The 21547-nt window shown below is 34.7% G+C and overlaps 2 protein-coding genes and 2 long non-coding RNA genes across 5 annotated transcripts; 3 read left to right on the top strand and 1 right to left on the bottom strand.

Moving 5' to 3' along the window:
• Nucleotides 1–3054: 3054 nt before the first annotated feature.
• On the top strand, nucleotides 3055–9212 carry LOC109162870 (ruvB-like protein 1). Its single transcript, XM_019311587.1, has 12 exons — nucleotides 3055–3216; nucleotides 3567–3755; nucleotides 3980–4111; nucleotides 4225–4374; nucleotides 4648–4803; nucleotides 7124–7258; nucleotides 7502–7567; nucleotides 7652–7758; nucleotides 8110–8209; nucleotides 8310–8401; nucleotides 8484–8553; nucleotides 8698–9212. The coding sequence occupies exons 1-12, from the start codon at nucleotides 3136–3138 to the stop codon at nucleotides 8785–8787; spliced, it is 1368 nt and encodes a 455-aa protein (XP_019167132.1). The 5' UTR covers nucleotides 3055–3135; the 3' UTR covers nucleotides 8788–9212.
• Nucleotides 9213–14645: 5433 nt separating this feature from the next.
• LOC109162772 lies at nucleotides 14646–15077 on the bottom strand. Its single transcript, XR_002051152.1, has 2 exons — nucleotides 15009–15077; nucleotides 14646–14738 (listed from the first exon to the last, which is right to left on the bottom strand). It is a non-coding gene; the product is annotated as an uncharacterized LOC109162772 (long non-coding RNA).
• A 515-nt stretch (nucleotides 15078–15592) lies between these two features.
• Nucleotides 15593–18564, top strand: LOC109162595 (vesicle transport v-SNARE 13-like). 2 transcript variants are annotated; one of them, XM_019311270.1, is made up of 6 exons: nucleotides 15593–15773; nucleotides 16019–16133; nucleotides 17087–17145; nucleotides 17233–17421; nucleotides 17942–18112; nucleotides 18243–18564. In XM_019311270.1, the coding sequence occupies exons 2-6, from the start codon at nucleotides 16040–16042 to the stop codon at nucleotides 18393–18395; spliced, it is 666 nt and encodes a 221-aa protein (XP_019166815.1). In that variant the 5' UTR covers nucleotides 15593–15773; nucleotides 16019–16039; the 3' UTR covers nucleotides 18396–18564. The 2 variants fall into 2 exon arrangements, with proteins under 2 accessions (XP_019166815.1, XP_019166814.1); XM_019311269.1 differs by having other exon boundaries at nucleotides 15596–15767; nucleotides 16013–16133.
• Nucleotides 16142–17078, top strand: LOC109162596. The gene is made up of 2 exons (XR_002051120.1): nucleotides 16142–16374; nucleotides 16629–17078. It is a non-coding gene; the product is annotated as an uncharacterized LOC109162596 (long non-coding RNA).
• Nucleotides 18565–21547: the final 2983 nt, after the last annotated feature.

Raw genomic sequence — 21547 nt, 5'->3', positions numbered from 1 at the left:
ATCTCAAAAATACCCCCCTTAAAATATGTCACGCGGCAATTGAAATAACAGCTACCATAATTAATCAAAAACAAATCCTGTACATCCAATATCAAAAACCAACGACCCAGATGAATCCGCACTGTTTTTATTTTAAGCACTGTTTGTATTTGAATATATTCCTATATATATATTATAACTAAAATAAATAAATAAGTAATATATATTATTTATTTATTTATTCGGGGACGGGGCATATTGCCATCCCTAGCGACCGGCGCCTAGGAGGAAAATCGCCACGGTCTAGGGGCACCTAGCGCCTAGGCGGACGCCTAGACCGGTTTTTGCAACAGTGTTATTAAATAATAAAACTTTATAAATGAATTAATCTCATATTTCGTTTTTATATATGAAATTTAATAACATTAATAATTTTTAATAACATAGCATAATTATAATATTTAAATCTTTAATAACATAGCATAATTATGATATTTTTAATAAGTTCAAGGAGAGGTCTAGAATTCCAAGTGTACCGTCGGGGGTAATCCCCAAAAGAAAAAAATATATTAGTAACATATTATCTGTTCTATACTTTCTCAAATTAATGCAACTCAAAAAGTCAATATCTCACCATTGGGGTTCAATTCTGTGACATTCACTCAAAGAGAAGGACATATGTGTCGTTTGAGCACAAGGTGTTTGGCAACATACTACAATGATAATGACGGCAAAAACACAGAAAAAATAGGATAAAATTAAAGGTATAAATAATATAGGGAGTTAATTCCAGCAATGATCCTCCGACTATTGTGATTTTCCAAAATTGGTCCTTGTCTTTTAATTTGGACGAAAAAGACCCTTGACTATCAGATTTGTTCCAATATTGGACCTTCCGTTAAGTTTCAGTTAATTAGGCGTTAGTGTAGGGGCTAATAATGTCATTTCCTTAGCTTGATTTCTTCTTCCTAATGTCTAAGAGTATTTGTACGTATTACACACAGAGTAGCAAAAAGAAAACTCCATTGTTTCTCACCTAGCTTGTTCCAATATGCATTATCACCTCTTTCCTCCATCTATATAAACTCACCTCATATCTCTAATTCCTTTACTACATTGCTCTTCACACTCTTAAGTCAGGTTTCCCCAGACTAATTGAGAAAGCTCTCTTCACCACCCTTCTCCTGACTTCCATTTCTTCTGTCCTTGTTTCTTCCCCTTCCAGTTCGAGGTTGGCGGCAACAAGTTGGGAAAAACTTACTGGAAACGAGTCTAAGACTTTCAACGAATGGGCAATTCAAAACCAATTTCGAATTGGAGATACCCTTTTGTCAGTTTCTATACATCTAAGCTAAGATATTTGACATAAGACAAAATGTTATGTTTAATGTTCCAAATGACATGAGCTATGCTGATTATACAAACTGTGATGTTTCAAATTCAATTGTTAAATTTGATGATGGAGAGACAATTTTCCAGTTCAGGCGCTCTGGTTTGTTTTTCTTCATTAGCGGGCGGCAAGGCCACTGCAAGATGGCCAGAAACTGACTGTCCATGTGTTGCACCCTTTTGAGGTTGTGTCTGCTGCATCACTTGCATGGCCTGCAACCTCCCCTGCAGCATCCCGGGGTGGCGACGAATGGGACCCCCACAACTTAGGACCGCCCCTGGGACACAATTCTACTTCCAAGCTCTCTATTGTTTTTTACTTCATTACTGCCCTGGGAGTTGTTTCTCTATTTGCTCATGTAGTGTAGGTTCAGTTTTGTTTGATTAGTCTTCTTTAGTTTGTTTCAGAAATTTTTATGTGTCACTTTGGCTTCGTAGTTCATTCAATTCTTTCTGGGTAGTTTTTATTTACAGGGCATTTGATATTGAACAATGAATCTATGTGTTGGTGCTTTGTTTTATTGATGATAATAAATTTATGTTTCTTATGCAATTGCGGGATTGATTGCACACAATGACTGTATTTTAGCTACTTACATGGAAGAATTGCATTCACAGCGCTGTAGCTTTTAGAAGCCAAGAATGACAGAACAAAGAACATGATTTAGGTACCAAACCTTGGGTATTCCCATGGTGTTGTTCTCCAACCTTTTACATTGTACAATGTTTCAAATCAAGTATAACATATCTTAGAATGAAAACAAAAAATTCTATTACAAAACAAAGGAGGGATTATATATACAACTCTGGGCAAAAGTAGTGTTTTTTATTTTATTTTTTATTTTATTTTTATTTTTTTTATCTTCTATCATTTCCTCTTATTTATTAGCCTTCGAAACTTCACATACACCTTTGGTTCGGATGTCTTCGGCCTGATCTGCAAATAAGACTTTCGAAAGGGGTGAACTACAAATTTGTCTGTATACTTCATAGTTTGCAGCATGTGTGCAACCACCATCCAGAAGTCTTGAGAGAGGATGCAAAACTGATATTGGATCATAGCTCCTCCCTAAAGTTTCCATCGTGTTAACGAACGTGGTTGCCATTTCTGTTTTGCTGAACTGAACAAAGGCAGCAGTTTTATCTATGAAGTCTGGGGAAACCTGATGCGAGAAAAGCCATTTTTGTCTCTTCTGGGTTGTGAAGAACTTTGGACTCTGAAGAGCAATGTAGTAAAGGAATGAGAGATATGAGGTGAGTTTACATAGATGGATGAAAGATGTGATAATGCATACTGGAACAAGCTAGGTAAGAAACAATGGAGTTTTCTTTTTGCTACTCTGCGTGTAATACATACATATACTCTTAGGCATTAGGAAGAAGAAAGAAAGCTAAGGAAATGACATTATTAGCCCAAATACTAACGCCTAACTAACTGAACCTTAACGGAAGGACTAATGCTGGAACAAATCTGATAGTCAAGGATCTTTTGCGTCCAAATTAAAAGACGAGGACCAATTTTAAAAAATCACAATAATCGAAGAACCTTTGCTGGAATTAACTCTAATATAGGGGTCAAATTGACATTTTTCATAATAAAATACTCCGTACAAAATAAGAACTTTCTTCCCTTGATTATTTGTATTCGTAAAACCCAGCGTCGCCTCCGCTGCAGCCCGCTGGAGCTTCTGTAAAACCCCAAGAGAGAGAGAGAGATAGAACTCCATCTACCCGCGTTGCAGCCTGCAAGAGAGATAGATAGGTAGAATGAAGATAGAAGAAGTGCAATCGACAACAAAGAAGCAGAGAATAGCAACTCATACTCACATTAAAGGTCTTGGCCTTGAGGTAAACTCCCTGCTCTTCATTTTCACCATTCCTTCTTCCTCCATATTCTCAACGTTTTTTCTCTTTTATTCCAACCTTTAGAATACCTGCGGTGAATACACAGTTAGGTTTTTGTTCCTCTCTCTCTCCCTGCGTTTAGGGTTTTGTCTGTTTGTATTATGCAACTTGTTTGTGAAGTTAAGCACTTCAATGCTGTATTCTTCTTCCCCCATTTTGCTTGCTGCAGTATTAAAAAGAAGGAACAGTTTTTCATGTTACGTTTTCAGTTCTCTTCTACCCTGTAAATGGGTTTGCTGCAATTTAACTTTTTATGGCTAATTTGGACGATAATACATTATGTTGCTTTACAGCCCAATGGAAAAGCAATACCTTTGGCAGCTGGCTTTGTGGGTCAGGCTTCGGCCAGAGAAGCTGCAGGCCTTGTTGTTGATATGATTCGCCAGAAGAAGATGGCTGGTCGGGCTCTACTGCTTGCTGGACCTCCTGGTACTGGGAAAACAGCACTTGCCCTGGGTATTTCACAAGAACTTGGCAGCAAGGTACCTTATTGGAGTGTTTACAATTCGATTGTGGCTTTTAGTTGGTTATGCTTGTGATTGTTTGATATTATGTATTTCATATTCATAGCTCATTGATTGGGAAAAGCCTTTTTTGTATCTTCAATCTTTATTGTGAAATTCTGTTGGATTTATTTATTGTATTTGGTTCATAATGTACCTTCTATTTTGATGATTATTGTTTTTTCTTGATCTGTACCCTGCAGGTACCATTTTGCCCAATGGTTGGATCTGAAGTATACTCATCAGAAGTGAAGAAAACTGAGGTTTTGATGGAAAATTTTAGACGAGCGATTGGTCTAAGAATGAAGGAAAACAAGGAAGTTTATGAAGGAGAGGCAAGCTACCCATTTACAACCTATATTCTATCCCTAGATTGTCTTGCTAAGCCCATGAGGTTTGACTGATGTTATCCAATTTGTCATCTTATATGAAGCTGTTTTTTTAATAGGTTACTGAACTGTCTCCAGAGGAGATTGAGAGTGTCACAGGTGGATATGGTAAAAGCATTAGCCATGTTATTATTGGGTTAAAAACTGTCAAAGGGACCAAGCAATTGAAGCTTGACCCAACCATATATGATGCCCTAATTAAAGAAAAGGTTAGTGCTTCCAACAGCTTTGTGATTTGGATTAGTGGTTTTTTTCTTATTTTTTTTATTTTTTCATAATGTTCAATTGAACTTCTATTTAAGTTTTGAAGCATGTTAATATGCAAGTATTTATTCAGATCTATTCATGTCATAGTGTAGAGAGTTGGCACTTATAATGAAAATTCCTGCGCATTTATATATTGCAGGTTGCACTTTTATGCCTAAAACCTTTTGGTATTTTGTAATACCTTTTACTAGTGAGCTTCATGTTTTGAATTGCAGGTAGCTGTTGGTGATGTCATATACATTGAAGCAAATAGTGGAGCTGTTAAAAGAGTTGGGAGAAGTGATGCCTTTAATACAGAATATGACCTTGAGGCAGAAGAGTACGTTCCACTTCCTAAAGGAGAAGTTCACAAGAAGAAGGAGATAGTGCAGGTTAGTCACCATCACATATGCTATTGTAAGACTACGAATTGGAGATTGGTAGATTAATGTCTCACTTCCAGTTCAGATGTTTTAATACTATATTGTATGTACTATTATACTGTGAATCCAATAGGATATTAAATATTATGAGTGGTAGCCCATATTTCCATTTTACAAACACATTTCTTTGGTACATCAGATGGGAGTTGATCCATTGTACTAGTGACCAAGGGGCATTTCCTTAAATTTTCATGCACACATCTGCTAGGAATTCAGTCCTTTGATCTTAATGAATACAAGATGTTATTTTGAGTCTTGACATAGAAAGCAGTCCAGAGATCAAAGAATTTGCCTTGTGATTCAAACTGAAAACTACCTTTACATTGAACTTAATTTGTACTTTTTCTACATACTGATCTTTTCATCTTTCCATTTACCTATTGATGGTGTGTAGGATTAGTGGTTTAACACAACCATTCAATATTTAATGCTTTATTCAAAATGAGGGGAATTAAGGGCTAGATGATTAAATACAAATAGAGATGGAAAATATTTGAGCAGCAAGGTGCTTTTTAATTGTATTTCCTTGAATGTAGGGAGTACCTTGAGTCTTGGCAAAAGGTTAGGAAAATTGCTAGGATATTCTATGAATGTTCTGAAACCATTCCAAGGAGGTAGAGGAGGAACTATTTATTCAGTTAGATGGTTCCAAGTAGACTCCAAATGGATAGGCAAAGTATAAAAAATGTGTCCTGAAGTTGTTTAGTTGATACAGATCTTGGTGCCATGGGCGGAGACAATGGGGTTTCTTCTCTCAAGCACGTACTAGACTATTTTCTCCTAGTGTGATTTTCTGAGTTGAGATCTCAACGGGTTTATAATGGGCCTAACTTAGCAATGGGTCTTTGGGCTGAGAGATGAACATCTAGTTTTTTTTTTTTTGTTAACTACAATCTAACCTATTACCTATCTATAGTATCTGTTCATGATTATGCCAACATCCTTGATGAGACTCTAACCTGTGACCTTCCGTTTGGAATGGTAACAATGATGCCATTAGACCACAAGATACTTGGCATGAACATCTAGTTAATTGTTGAATTATAGGAAACCCTAGTTCTAGTCCTAGTTTGTGTAGGCTTGATTTCTTATTAGTAGGAGTGGGCTTAACATAATGTAAATATTACAGAGTATTATAGAATCTTTGTATAGTACAAGTGTACAACATTCAAAAACATGGAAAGACAACCTATTGTAGATATTATTATAGAATCATATATTTTCTCTATTTTTTCTATTCTCTCGTTGGCTTCTCACATATTTTTCTTTTGCCTAATTGGTGGGTGATTTCTGTTCACCACTCACCATGTCTTTCAATCCTCAAATTCAACATGGTATAAGAGCCTATGTATCCTAAGCTAGTTTTTTCTTCTAATTTTCTGAAGATTAATCTAGTTTTTGGCGAAAGGATCTTAACTACCCTCTCAATTCCAACCTTTCCGGTGATTGCCTTTACAAACTAACACCACTGTATTGTTCAGGACTTCATAGCAATCCGTTGCTGAGTTGCCGAAGACCTCCACATGTGCACATCCACCAGCGATGACTCTTCCCATTGAAAATTTTTAGATCCTTGTTTTGCCATTCTTCAGTCTTTTTTGTGAGATTTGAAAACTTTTTGGGTTCACTGTAGAATTGCTTTCCTAAGGGTGTTCAAGTTTGGTATTATTGTGTTTATTTCCTTATTTTCAGTGTGCCATATTTATTCCCCGAGGGTGTTCAATTTCAGCACTACTATATTTTTATTTTCAAAGGCTTTTTATTATTTCTCAAGTGTCAAGGGAGTGAATGACCATCAACAACCAATAAATATAGGATCTTTGTATAGTTCAACATATAGAATCACATAAAGACAATCTATTGCAACCTATTATTATTATTATTATTATTATTATTATTATTATTATTATTATATTATTATTATTATTATTATTATTATTATAGAATCAAATATTTTCACTATTCTTTCTTTCTTTGGTTTCTCACACTTCTGCCTAGGTCTTTCAATCCCTCAAGTTGAACATTAATCATAACTTTAATCTTATTGGGCCTAGCCTTGGATCACTACCCAAAACCTATCAATTCCCTTTCATCTTTATACGATTGCTAGATTGTGAAGTTTTAATCTGGTTTTGATGTAAACATGGTTTCGTGCTACGATAATACTTCTCTGAAGTGCAATGTACCTTAGCACCTCTCTTTGGTTTTAGATAATGTGTTATGTGTATCGTTTTTATCCCATTCTAATGTAGCTTTTGTATCTTATCAGGATGTTACATTGCATGATCTTGATGCTGCAAATGCACGGCCTCAAGGAGGACAAGATATATTGTCCTTAATGGGTCAGATGATGAAACCCAGGAAAACTGAAATTACTGATAAGTTGAGACAAGAAATAAACAAGGTAGTCATATGAATAATGAGAAGGATTCTTGGCATCAATGTTTTTATATTGTTTTTGTCCTTGGAAAATGAACTTGGTTGAGCTTAAAAATGATATACTGATTGAAATAGCAGTTGAAATTTTTTGTTAAACTTTATTTAAAGTGACTATTCAGTATCTTCAAGTACTGTTTATTAGGTATGCTTCTAATTCATGGATTTCTAATCTCTAATTATTTGTACTCGTATGATCTTTTAATAACAGGTTGTAAATCGTTATATTGATGAGGGTGTGGCAGAGCTTGTTCCTGGTGTCTTATTTATTGATGAGGTTGTCCTTACATCTATTCACTTTCTTGAGATACTATAAAGACTGCCATCATTTGCTTTAATTAGAAAAGTATCACTTGGACAGGTACATATGCTGGATATGGAGTGCTTTTCATATCTAAATCGTGCCTTGGAGAGTTCATTATCACCAATTGTGATTTTTGCCACTAATAGAGGAATTTGTAATGTTAGGTATGGAAATTTATGTTCTTTTTCATTTATGTTTGTCATAATCTGATCATATTGAAATGTGTTCTTTTCAATTTAGTTACTCCGTTTTTTATTGATGCATCTGGAGATAACAAATTATAAGGTGGAATTTGTTCATTTGAGAAGGTTTCTTTACAGTTTAGTATATGCTATCCACATCAGCTGGCGTTTTTAGAGCATAGCGTTTCCCTTTTTGAAGGGCTTGATTATATGGTGGCATCAAATTTGTTGGGAATACTATCAGCACTTTGAACATTTAATTGCTCTGGAAAAATCTTAACTGTTGATAATGGATGATTGTCATATTGAATCTAACAAATCATTTCTCTGTAGAGGAACTGATATGGCGAGTCCACATGGTATACCTGTTGACTTGTTAGACCGGTTGGTGATTATTAGAACAGAAACTTATGGTCCAGCTGAGATGATACAGGTTTAGCCCCTACTTTATTTGAATTTGACCCATTGCTTTATACTTCTGGAATACAAAATAATACTTGTTTCGTGGTATGTTTTGCTTGATGCCATGGCAGATTTTAGCTATCCGTGCTCAGGTTGAGGATCTAGGTATTGACGAAGAGAGTTTAGCTTTCCTAGGGGAGATCGGGCAGCAAGCATCCCTGAGGTTTGTTTTATATTTTCTGGTGACTTTTAGCGGGATCAATACTCAATGAATCAATCTTTTAAAGAATTATTCCTTTTTTTAGGCATGCTGTTCAGCTTTTATCACCCGCCAGTATTGTGGCAAAAATGAATGGCCGTGACAAGATCTGCAAGGTATTTAATACAGTAATTCTTTTAAAAGTTCTCAACATCAACTCTTAAGGTCTTGATTATTCAACCTGTAACTTTGGGCAAGTTGAATTAGCCTTAATGCCAGAACGATGGGATTGATCTCATGTAACTTTGTACGACTTTCAGGCGGACCTTGAAGAAGTGAACTCACTTTATCTCGACGCAAAATCTTCAGCAAGGCTTCTTCAGGAGCAGCAGGATCGATACATTTCATAAGGAATGGTCCGTATTTACACTTGCAGGCCAACCTGAATTCCAAAGCATTATAACCTTGGTGCCTCGAGGAGCAGAATGTACTCTACGCATGTCTGCAGATGCTACCACGGGCCAATCATTTCCGCTGATGTAGCCTCGAGATTGTTGGTTTTCATGTTTTCATGCAACTTGTCTGTATTCATTGAGGTGGGGAATTTTATTTTTTGAATCTGAGAGAATTGGTTCTGATTTTGTCTCTAAACCTGCAGAATTGGTACACCTAAGAATTCGGATTTAGGTTAGTTGACTTGGAATCGTCCCTGTGGGGTTCATTTACTAAATCCATATCTCTGTTTTTCAATTTTTAGTTTTTCCATTTCTCTGGAAAAATTGGTTAGAAATTTAAAATTTTGTTGCAAAAGGATTGAAGTGTGGATTTACCGTTCTCCATTTCTCAAAATTTAGAGAGTAGTTACTGGATTTTCTAAATTCTAGAAAAATGGAGAATAATTCTCCAATTGAATCCGTAGAATTTTTCAATTTGGAATAATATTTTTACGATTTTTTTTTTTTTTTCAGTTTTAGTCTTGATCTTTCACTTTTGGTCTCTGACTATTAATTTTTCGTATTTAGTTTTATGACTTTTAAATTTTTATCTTTGACGAGAAATTTAAAATATTTTTGACATTCCTAGTTGAATGTATACTCTTATTTATAATTTTAATTGCATTTTGAAAAGTACTCCCTCTGTCCCATTTTGCATGTCTTACTTTCCTTTTTAGTTTGTCCCAAAATGTTGTCATCTTTTCAAAATTGAACATCACCATCATTCTACTTTTTCCCAAATTACCCTTATGACTTTTGCTTTTATTCCCAAAAGTGAAAAAGTGAAGGGCATAATTGGAAAATACATAACATTTACTTTAATTCCTTAAAAAGCGTGCAAAAAGCAAATGAGACAATCAATTCGGGACGGAGGGAGTATTTATTATTGTACGGTATCATCCAGAAGGACATGAAGGCTTTAAGAAAACAAGAAGCCGCAGACATATGAATTCATGTGTGTGGACCCCATTCAAGGATCAAACCAAGTAATAGGCGACAATACGATGCTACTTTCGTTACGCTTTTGCTTCCTCCTTTTCTTATCTTATACAGTTTAACTACAATTATTTGTTCATTCCCGTTAAACTAGAGTTCTATGAAATATTATTAAATTAATTAGTTTAGATTATAATTATTCTAAAAAGGGCTGAACCTCAACCCTAAAGGCGAGCATTTGGGAGGATGTAAATCATGGCGACTCAACTGAACATGAACCACAGAGGCTAGACACTTTGAGAGGTTGCTCCCACACTGCCGTTGGTGAGACTTGATCCTTGGTCATTATTCTAAAATTTCACCTCTATGACCAGTTGAGCTACCCATGCGGGCAGTTTAGATTATAATTAAGATGAGATCGTTATGTTGTGAGGACGTGCCCACCTTGCAAAGTGGGCACGGTTCCATATCCATAATTTTTATACTGTAAATTCATAATTTATATACTGTAGATCCATAATTTCTATACTGTAGATTCATAAAATTTATACTTTAGATTCATAATTTCTAAACCGTAGATTCATAATTTAAATACAATAGATTCATAATTTCTATACAGTAGATTCATAATTTCTAAACTGTATAGTTATCAATTATGAACATATAATTATCTGATTTGTAAAAACAGAGTTCAACAATTGGAATTTAAAGTATAAATTTTATGAATCCTCATTATAGAAATTATGGATCTACCATATAAAATTATAAATCTACAATATAGAAATCATGAATATGAAACCGTGCCCACCTTGCTCAGAGCATAATTTGCCATTAAGATGGATGATATGTGTAATTTGACCACAAAGGTAATTGAGCTATTAAACGTGGCATACTAAGACGGTTCAATCACCTTATCTTAATCAAAAATCCATTTTAATTTTTAAATGTTTTGAATTCAAACAATTTAAACTTTAAAAAAAAATTCAAACAATTTAAATTTAAATGTTTAAACTTTAAACACAAATATTTGAAAAAGAGTTAATACCCAAAATCGTCCTCGACTATAGTGGTTTTTCTCAATTTCGTCCTAAACGACTTTGGTGACCTAATATCGTCCCAGACTTTTGTGTTTCGCTCAATTTAGTCCCAGACTTTTGTGTTTTTGCTCAATTTAGTCCCTCATTTGTTATTCTGTCCATTTGGTGTTAAATAAATAGACAATTCAGTAATTTTAATATTGGCATCTCTTTACTCATAGACATGTGAACTGCGAAATCCTTTTTTTTTTTTACGAATTACCCCCAGAATTACTCCTAAAACTGCGAATATAAAATTTGATTTGCAGGTTCGGGAGTAATTCTGGGTGTAATTCGTACAAGAAAGAGGAATTTCGTACTTCACAAGTTGAAAGTAAAGAGAGATCAATATTGACATTATTGAATTGTCCTTTTATTTAACACCAATTTGACGGAATAACAAATGGAGGACTAAATTGAGCAAAACACAAAAGTCTGGGACGATATTAGGTCACCAAAGTCGTTTAGGACGAAATTGAGAAAAACCACTATAATCGAGGACGATTTTGGGTATTAACTCATTTGAAAAATGTATCATTGCAATAAATACTAACTTTTACTTTTTTTTGACGGCTCTATTACAATGTAGTATCTGTTCATATACTTTCTCAACCCACTATAAAACACAAAGAACAAATAACACCTCCACTAAAGCTCGAACTCACAACCTTCCAAATAAAAATTCAACCTAGGTACCATTAAACCACATAGTTTTGGTAATACTAACTTTTATTTGAAATATAGAGAGTTGAAAAACGAATATTTTAACCAACACTTTAGCACAATTGGTAGGCGATAATTGTAAGATCGGAGGTTGTGCCATGTTAAAGAGTTTTTGAGTTTGATTTTTCAAGTAAAAGTAAAAGTTAAACATCACAGTTCTGACTTGGGCCAATTTCGATTAGTCTTATAGTGGTAAGAATACTGGCAAATTATTGTATGGACCATGGTCCACACAACTTGTGTGGACCATGAATATATGGTACATTTTTAATATACTAAAGGTACATTATTTGTGTACTGAAGATACATTATTTGATATAATATATATAAAATAATGTACTTTTAGTACTAAAATAATGTACCCTCAAATAATATACTTTTAGTATACAAATAATGTACCTTTAATATATTAAAAATGTACTTTTTATTTATGGTCCACACAATTGTGTGGACCATGGTCCATGCAATAATGATTGAAGGATACCTGATGACATTTTAAAAAAAATGGTATTTGAAATATGTATAATTTACTCTCATCTTTTAAAAGAGGTCGAAAATTCAAAATTTTCTCTTGTATGAAAAACTCAATATGATAAGCACTCTACCCTTTAATTGGGATGACTCAGTGCGAACGAGATTAATCTGAGTATAATTAGGATTTATTCAGAACATATCGTGGTTTAACAAAAAAAAATGTAGAATTTAACCTTAACCTTTTAGAGGTAATGTAAAAAAAAAAAAAATTCTTTAAATTATGATGCAGTCATGCAGAACGGTTGTTTCTTAAGCTATGAGACGTTTTTGTTTGCAAAATTGTAGTTTATAAAAGAGTTAATTTCGGTAATGGTCCTCCAACTATTATGATTTTTTAAAATTAATTTCTGATTTTTAATTTGAACATTATAGGTCTCTTGACTTTCAATTTCTTTCCAATAATGGTCCTTTCATCAATATACGGTTAATTGGAAGGGTTAAATTCGTCATTCCACTTGAATATGTATTATTGACCGTATTTCTTTGTCTTTATACGTGATAAGTCAATGTAATTGCATAATCCCTAAAATCCAGTCTCCTAAATACTCTCCCAGTTGAAGAACAAAAATCCCAAATCCCCATCCTTCAAACCGAACCCTAATCATTGAATTAAAAGAAGTGAGAAGTGAGATTGTGGTGGAAGAACGAAGCGCGTTCATGGATTCTAGAGGTTTAGGTGGCAATACTCGCCCACCAGGTAACTCCATTGTACTCTGTAACATACGTATTGTGCGTTGGATATTGTGCTTTACGACGAATGCTAGAAGTGGGGACCAAATTAAGGCTTTTGTTTTGTGTTCTATTGTATACGTGTTAGTTGTATATTTTGCTTCGTTTACATACATGTGGGGACCATTTTGTGTTTCAAAATTACGTGGTTTGTCTGGTTATGCATCTGCTGGGACCATTCTTGTGGTTTTTTTTTTAATGCATTTAGTGTAAAGTAGTCCGAAGTGGACCATCTATTGTCTGGTAACTCAAAAGCATATGCATTGCTACTTTTTGTACTCTAAACTGTATTGCATTTTCTCAATGAAGAGGAGTCTGATGCTAGTGAGGAAGAATATGATGGTAGTGATGAGGATTACAATTCAGATGCCTTAGTTAATGTAGATGTGAATGATGATGAAGAATTTGTAAAAAATGTAGATGTGAATGCAGAGTATGGAGGGTTAGTAAATGTAGAAGGCCAACCCCAACAATTTGAACCTACATTTGGTAATGAAGTCAACTATTCTTATGAAGGAAGCTTGATAGGCAGTGAAGGTGATGCAGTAGGGTTCAAATGGCCAAAGTATTTACAAAACCTTGAGGGTAGTTGTCCTAAATTTGCATTAGGATTAAGATAAGAGGGAGTTTAGAGAAGCTATAACAAATTATGCAATCAAAGAGGGGAATGAAATGAAATATGAAAAAAAAAATGATAAAGTGAGATGTGTGGTGAAGTGTAAGCATGAGAGCTATCCATGGAAGGTTACCCTTAGGTATGATAAAGATGATAAGTTTTGGAAGATAACTATGTTAAATGAAAAACATGATGGTTGTGTAAGGACTAAAAAGAATTCAATGGTGAATTCTACCATTGTTGCAAAAAGATGGAAACAACATATTAAAGGACATTTGGATTGGAAAACAAATGCATTTTTAGAAAAAAGTCTGCACTAATGATCATTACACACTAAGTAAGAAGTAAGCATGGAGGACTTTAGTCAAAGCTAAAGGTGAAATAAGACATGAGGCAGAAGACTACTTTAATAAGATCTGGAGCTACTGTATGGAGATACAAAGAACTAATCCCAAGTGTACTTGTGTAGTGAAGCTGCTGTGAGGCCTGCCAATACCCTACAACATTGGGTAGATAGCTTGTATTTTTTTTTTTAATTTCATAACAGCATAATTAGGTCATAACAGCAGAAAATGACCAAAATGCCCTACTGTGGGGCCTGCCAATCAGGTTAGATAGATTGTACTTTTTTAAAAAAAAAAAAAATTTCATTACAGTCATAATCTATTTGCAGTAGTAAGCAACATAATCTTTTTGCAGTTCAGAAGAAGAACATCAAGTTCCAAGTCAAGAAGAGTAGCTGCTGATCAACCTCAACTCCAGGATGCTGCTACTGTTCAGGTTGCTGATGAACCTCAAGTCCATGCTGCTGTCCAGGTTGCTAATGAACCTGATGTTATTACTCAACCTGCTGTCCAGTTGATTTCTTACCATAACCACAACTACTACCAAAAAGTTGATTTCTTATTCACACACTTGGCATAGAAATTTACAAGCAAGTTCCACTTTTTAAGCCTAAGCCCTAAAGTTCAAACATCCAACATAAGGTTCTTGTTTTCTCTAGGTACATTCACTGCTGCCACTACAAATAACACAATGCATACTACAATGACACCAAATATCCTAATAACCTTACCCTGTCCACCATTGCTTATTTTGACATCAACATTAGCACAAGCTTGTAGCCTTGTTTTCAGTCTTGCAATCTCTTCTTCATTTCGATTGATCCTTCTCAATAGCCCAGGAATAATTCTTCTTAACCTTGCACACATCGGCGGATCATACCACCTCACAAAACCACACATTTGCCTTCCCTACAACAAAAACATAAAGTTTAAAACTTAAAAATTTAAATAATGTTGGAATTAAACAAAATTAACTCAAAAAATTTTGGAATTAAGCTGGAACAAAAATTCCTGCTGATACCAAAAATTAAACTGGAACAAAAATTGCTCACAAAAACTGGAACAAAAATTGATCATACCAAAAATTAAACAAAAAACACAATAAAAATAAACCAAAAAAAATAAATTTACATTCAACTAGAACAAAAACAAAATCTGTACAATACTTAAAACACTCACATTTTCGATTGAGCACTCCCAATACCTTCTACCAGGATTATCATTCATCCAATATGTTTGAAGCTTCAAGTGTCGCCCACATTGACAATTTGGAACGAAAACCAACTCACCATATATGTATTCTTGCCTTCTTGAACATGATGAGCTTTCGCTACTGTACCTTGTAAACATCTCAGAGGAACGCTGATAAGATCACTCAGCAAATGGGGATCTATGGTTAACACTCTAGGGCTTCGACGAGATAAACAACTCTACGGCTAAGACTGAGATAAACAAGGGATTGAGAAATATATATCGCGTATAGAGATAAAGAAATACGATCAATAATACATATTCAAGTGGAATGACGAATTTACCCATTCTAATTAATATAGATGAAATGAGCACTATTGAAAAGAAATTGAAAGTCAAGGGACCTATAATGTCCAAATTAAAAGTCGAGAATTAATTTTGAAAAATCATAATAGTCGGAGGACCATTGCAGGAATTAACTTTTTATAAAATGATCAAAATTCAAAAAAAAAATAAAAAATAAATAAAAAATAAAAAGAATGGTCATCATCTGTAGGGCAAATATGTCTTTTCAACTGGAATGGAGTGCCCCACCTATTCGGTGGAGTGCCGATAAAAATAAACACTTCTGGTCAGTTTAGATCGTTGAACCGACCAACGGAATACAAAAAAAAAAAAAAAAAAACAAAAGGCGATCAATCTCCGTCCGGCCGGCGAATTTTCCGGCAATCCTGCGATCACTTCAAGGTACTATCGCATACCGATCTGTTTTTGTTGTTAATTCGTAATCCAGAAAGTTTACTCCGGCAACATCGTCCTAATAAACGTTAATCGCAAAGTGTTGTCCGATTATCACATTTTTTTTTTCTATTTTTTTTTCTTTCGTTTGATATTCATCAATTATATGTTAAATAATTTTTTAAAAAAATTGGTTTGGGAGGTAGATTTTGCGGAAGGGTTTCTAATTTTGTGTATATTCTGATGGTGCGAAGGTAATCAGTGTAAACCTAGCTAACAGAATGAGTCAGGTGTTCGAAGGATACGAACGGCAATATTGTGAGCTTTCCGCTAATTTAACGAAGAAGTGCACCTCAGCTACTCTCCTTGATGGAGGTTGGGAAATTTTCATTTTTTGTTTTAGCTTTTCTTTATTGCAATGGATTTTCCTTTTCATGGATCTTTTTGTGGAATGTGTTATTGGTTCAAGTGATGATGGATTAGATTGGAATTCTTTGATGAATTATAACAATTGAATTGATTTTAGCTGTATTCTATAATGATTTTTTGAAAGGATATTCTATAATGTTTTAGAATCAAGGATGATAGTACCATATTGGATATGGTGTGCATAGAAGTCAATATAAAAGCAATAATTCTTTGTGGAAAGAAGAAGATTGGTACACATAATTACTCCCACTTTGTTAGGACATGAGAATATTCTCATACAAATAATGGATATTGATTGGTTCACTCCAACAAAGAGTTAATTTGTTACTGAGGTTGGTAAAGCAAGTTGAGATGATCAATTGTGAACTTGCTTAGTGCTTTTACAACAGATTGTTGGAATTAGTAAAAGGCGCTAATCTGTGCAGAAAACTTGGGCTGAAGTTGATGTTACTTGGTTTGATTGGCAACTTACATGTGTTTTTTTTTTTTTTTTTTTTTTTAAATTTATTACAGAGTATTATTTTTTAACTTTGCTAGCTCTATGCTGCCTTCAAGATTTGAGAATTTATCAATTGTTTGTGTTATCCCCTCATCAGGATGATTCTTACTAATGTATTAAATGATTGCAGCTGGAATTTCTAACTTTGTCAAGTGAATTAGTTTGTAACAAGATTAAAGGGGGAGACAATGCAAACAGATACATGTGGGACAGTGGGATTTTAACTGTTGTGCATAAATGGGGCATCAATTCCTATCCATATATACCTTCCTGTTTCAGACTCCATTACGATTGTCTTTATGAGATTCTACCTATTAAAAAAATTCTCAATGTGATTCTGTTATTCAATATTTATTTATTGTCAGTTAACAGCAGCTATCTTGTTTCTTAAAAATTGCAGAGCAAAAGAAGCAGAAAATTTCCGAAGTAAAAAATGGAATGGAAGATGCGGAGGCATTGGTAATGTAGAAAATCTTTTTGGTGGGCAGTTTCTTTTTGCTTCCGATATCAATGTTTTGTCAATGGTCTTTGTCTTGATTTGTGCAGATCCGCAAAATGGATCTTGAGGCTAGGAGTTTACCACCAAATGCAAAAGCCATGCTTCTTGCAAAGTTAAGAGAATATAAAAGTGATTTGAACAATTTGAAAACTGAAGTGAAAAGAATTACATCAGATAATGCTAACCAAGCCTCAAGGGATGAGTTGTTGGAATCTGGGATGGCAGATGCTAAGATGGTATCACCTTGTTCTCCATTTATGATATATGCTCTCATATGATTTTGTTCATGAAACAGCTCTTTTTAATTTTTTAAAAAATTTTAAAATACATTTACATGATTTCATTTTTATTCTGTAAGGACTCGTTTCAATTAAAGCTTTATCCCCCATGTGACAGTATTCTGCTTGCCAATTGCCATTCCACATAAGATAATCTTTATGCTCTATTTACCCTGACCTTGTTTCCAACATCAATTGATCAGCTTTGTTGTTATTCTTAGTTTTGATTCTTTTAAACAGCAGTTTAATTGTCAAAGATAACTAGATAAGTCAGTTTCAAACAGCTGTATAACTGTCAAAGATAAGTTAGTTTCTCTATGAAAAGCTCACATTTGTTGTATTCTATCGGGCTGCTTTATTTCCTGGATAAAATGTGGCATGGATTAATGTGGTTATGTAGCACAGCATGCATGCACTGATATACTGATTCTTGACTTCATACATATACTAATTTGAATATTTATGTGCAATGGTATAGGTATCTGCTGATCAAAGGCAAAGGTTGATGATGTCAACTGAGAGATTAAACAAGTCCAGTGATAGAATCAGAGAAGGCCGGAAAGTTATGCTGGAAACCGAAGAACTTGGAGTTTCAATTCTTCAAGATCTGCACCAACAACGTCAGTCTCTCCTGCATGCACATGATACGGTCTGTCTTAACAGTCAACCATCTCTCTTTAATTTGTAATTGTTCTTTTGACCAGCTAACATTAGTGAAGTTTTTAGCTCCTCTAAAATGCAAAGATAAGATTAAAAGACAACTTGTCTCTGATTCACAGCTTCATGGGGTGGATGACAATATCAGCAGGAGCAAGAAGATACTGACCACAATGTCAAGAAGGATGAACAGGAACAAATGGATCATCGGTTCAATCATTGCTGTCCTAGTGGTTGCAATCATATTGATTGTTTATTTCAAGCTTAGCCATTAGTTGAAGTGTCCCAGGCTTTGGATATGGCTGACATATGTTGTTTTCTTTTTTTGATTTCTGGTTCTCTGGTGTCCTTGTGTGGAATTTGAAACTGCATTTCTATGTTTGCAATTCTTATATAATGGTAAAATGCCTCGTCTTGTGTTATACACTTGAACATTGTGGTCAATATCTTTGAAAATTGCTTTATCAAATACTTCTCTTGGATCAGTGCCTTGCCTACAATGTCTGATTACTGCTTGAGTGGTAAAGCTATGCTGAGAATGAAAACAGGCTTGGAAATTTGATAATGTTGAGCTGATTAGTGGCATAAGAAGTCCTTGGCAAATTATACTATGAACTATGGATTAATGTTCAGTTTTTAAGTTTTCATTTTTTGTGTACTGAAAGTTTATTATTTGGTATTATACAAAAAATGAACATTTAATGTATTAAAAATAATTTTTAATATATTAAAAATGAATTTTATGTTAGTGATTTACTTTAGAAGGTGGATCATAGTTCATGGTAATCTTTCAATTTTTTTTTTTTTTGAAAATGATGAATAGTTCATGGTATAATGATTGATGAATCCTTCTATAAGGTCATCGCTTAGACACTTGTGCCTTGTTGCCAAAGAGTATAATAACACAATTTTTAGGAGTTAATATCTGATTTGGTCCCTCGACTATGAAGATTTTACCGAGTTGGTCCTCGACTTTTAATTTTACACAATAAAGTCCTTGAGACTTTATAATCCTTACAGAATTCATCTGTTAGTTGGTTGTCAAAAGTGAGGGTAAAATTGTAATCTGATAAGTTTATTCCTCACTTATCCTCTTCTCTATAGTTGTACAGCTCTGCTATATCTCCATCTCTCGTTGGTGACCTAGTGGAGAAAAGAAATATTGGCGACTTACCAATAGATTTAGGCTGCTTGAATTTTTCATTAATGTAGCCTAAGGTTGTCCCAACACACTCTAATAATCATCATGTCGTTTTCCCCAACTCGATCCATCCCCTCTCACCGTCCCAACTCTTTGTTATCTCCATCTTCTTTTGCTCAATCTCTTTCTTGTTCTATGCAATCGCGTGCCTCCTCTCGGCTCGACTCCATTGATGATATTCCTCCTCCATCTTTGAATCTCTTATCTTCTCCTTCTATCTACTCAGCTTCTTTCTTTCATGATCCACATACACCCAATACCCACCCCATAACTCGTATGTTTTGATCCAAGTCCTATCCCTTGGTCAGATTTAATGGTTCTCATTCTGTGCTCCGCTCTTGCGACGACGACAACGATGATGAACAAGACAATGTCAAACGAAAATATTCTGGATTTTTTTAATGCTACCATTATGACGACACTTTTTCAGTGTAAAATTGAAGCCACAATGAGAAAATGAACTCTAGCCAGACGTCCCCTATCTTGATGATTAAAGAAGATGCGGGGGATTGAACCCCATGTCTCTCACACACAAAGCGGGCACTTTACCATTTAAGCTACTTCCTCACTACTATTTTTGCAGTCAAAATACAATCTATATATAATTTAGGAAGAGGTATTTTAAAAAAATGTCAAAACACTCTTATCAGAGCCAAGTTTCAATCCTGGGACTTGTGGGTTATGGGCCCACCACACTTCCGCTGCGCCACTCTAATTTTGCTTTAGTGTAACATGATTGAACCCCATGTCTCTCACACACAAAGCGGGCGCTTTACCATTTAAGCTACTTCCCCTACTATTGTTTTTGTAGCAAAATACAATCTATATATAATCTAGGAAGAAGTATTTTAAAAAATGTCAAAAAACCCTTATTAGAGCTAGGTTTCAATCCTAGAACCTGTGGGTTATGGGCCCACCACGCTTCCGCTATGCCACTCTAATTTTGCTTTAATGTAACATGAATGCAGATATATCATGTACGTTAATTTTTCCTCAACTAGGGTTTTTCCTGAGTTTTTTTAGTGAGGTTTTTAACAACGCATGAGTATGATGTATAGATGTAGTAATGTTTTTGGGTAGTGTTGTAAATAAACATATGTGGACATTACGTACTAGACAAATTATTGTCTCTCTATTTACTCTATTGCATTCTTGAGATGTAAACGATACAACTATTCACGGGAGAATAGGTCCCATTTTACAACACTTCACATATATAAAAATATAAGAAAAATTCACAATGTGAATTGAAACAGTAAAAATATGAACTACAGATCGAAAAGAATAACAAATATTTTGTAAATATAATAATAGTTCTCCTCCCACAAAGTCCAATGCGTAGAAGACAAAATTATAACAGTAGATGATTAAATTGAGTAAAAATTGTAAAGTCAGGGACTTAGAAGTCGAGGACCGACCAGGTAAAATCGGGTATTAACTCCAATTTCTAGATAAGACCGAATAGTCAATTAACTTCTGTTAGTTGGAGGCGCTTGAGTCATGCACCCTTTAAGAAAAGTGTTACTTGAACGTCTCCATGCATATACCCAAAAAATCACTTTTCTTGTGTATGATGTTTACCACTTTGTTAAATTTGCAACTTTGTGCAATCTTATATGATAGAGTTTAAAGATTACAATAATTGTTATTCTGACAGTATAATTGCAAGTCAATTGCAATCGGTCCTTTTTGTCATTTTTATTCCTTTTGTTGACTTTTCTAACACTTTTGTACATTTTTTTTCCTTTTAATAATAAATGTTATTATTTTTTGAAGCCAATAACTTAATTCATTAAATCATGTGAAAGCACAATCTTGGCATAGCCCCCACTACGGACCTGGGCAAATATTTGGGCGTCCCAGCCATCCATGGACGGGTGACCTGCGCAACACATGCGGACCTACTCTACAGGATTTCTAACAGGCTCGAGGGTTGGAAAGCAAAGACCTTGTCTCTCGCGGGACGAGTTGTGCTCGCAAAGTCGGTTTTAAATGCCATCCTGGCATATACTATGCAGACAACGCTACTACCGAAAAGCCTCTGTCACGAGATTGAAAAACGGACAAGGAAATTCATATGGGTTAGTAATGGAACAGAAAACAAGATGAGCCTCGCGAATTGGGATTTGGTTACGACAGCAAAAGACGACGGCGGGCTGGGACTTAAACGACTAGGGGAGATGAATACGGCCTACATGGCCAAGCTAGGGTGGCGTTTGCTTACGG

The sequence above is a fragment of the Ipomoea nil genome, unplaced genomic scaffold (assembly GCF_001879475.1).
Source record: "Ipomoea nil cultivar Tokyo-kokei standard unplaced genomic scaffold, Asagao_1.1 scaffold2957, whole genome shotgun sequence".
In the NCBI taxonomy this organism is placed as follows: Eukaryota; Viridiplantae; Streptophyta; class Magnoliopsida; order Solanales; family Convolvulaceae; genus Ipomoea; species Ipomoea nil.
Note: the sequence above shows the minus strand (reverse complement) of the source record. Positions and strands in the feature narration are given on the sequence as shown.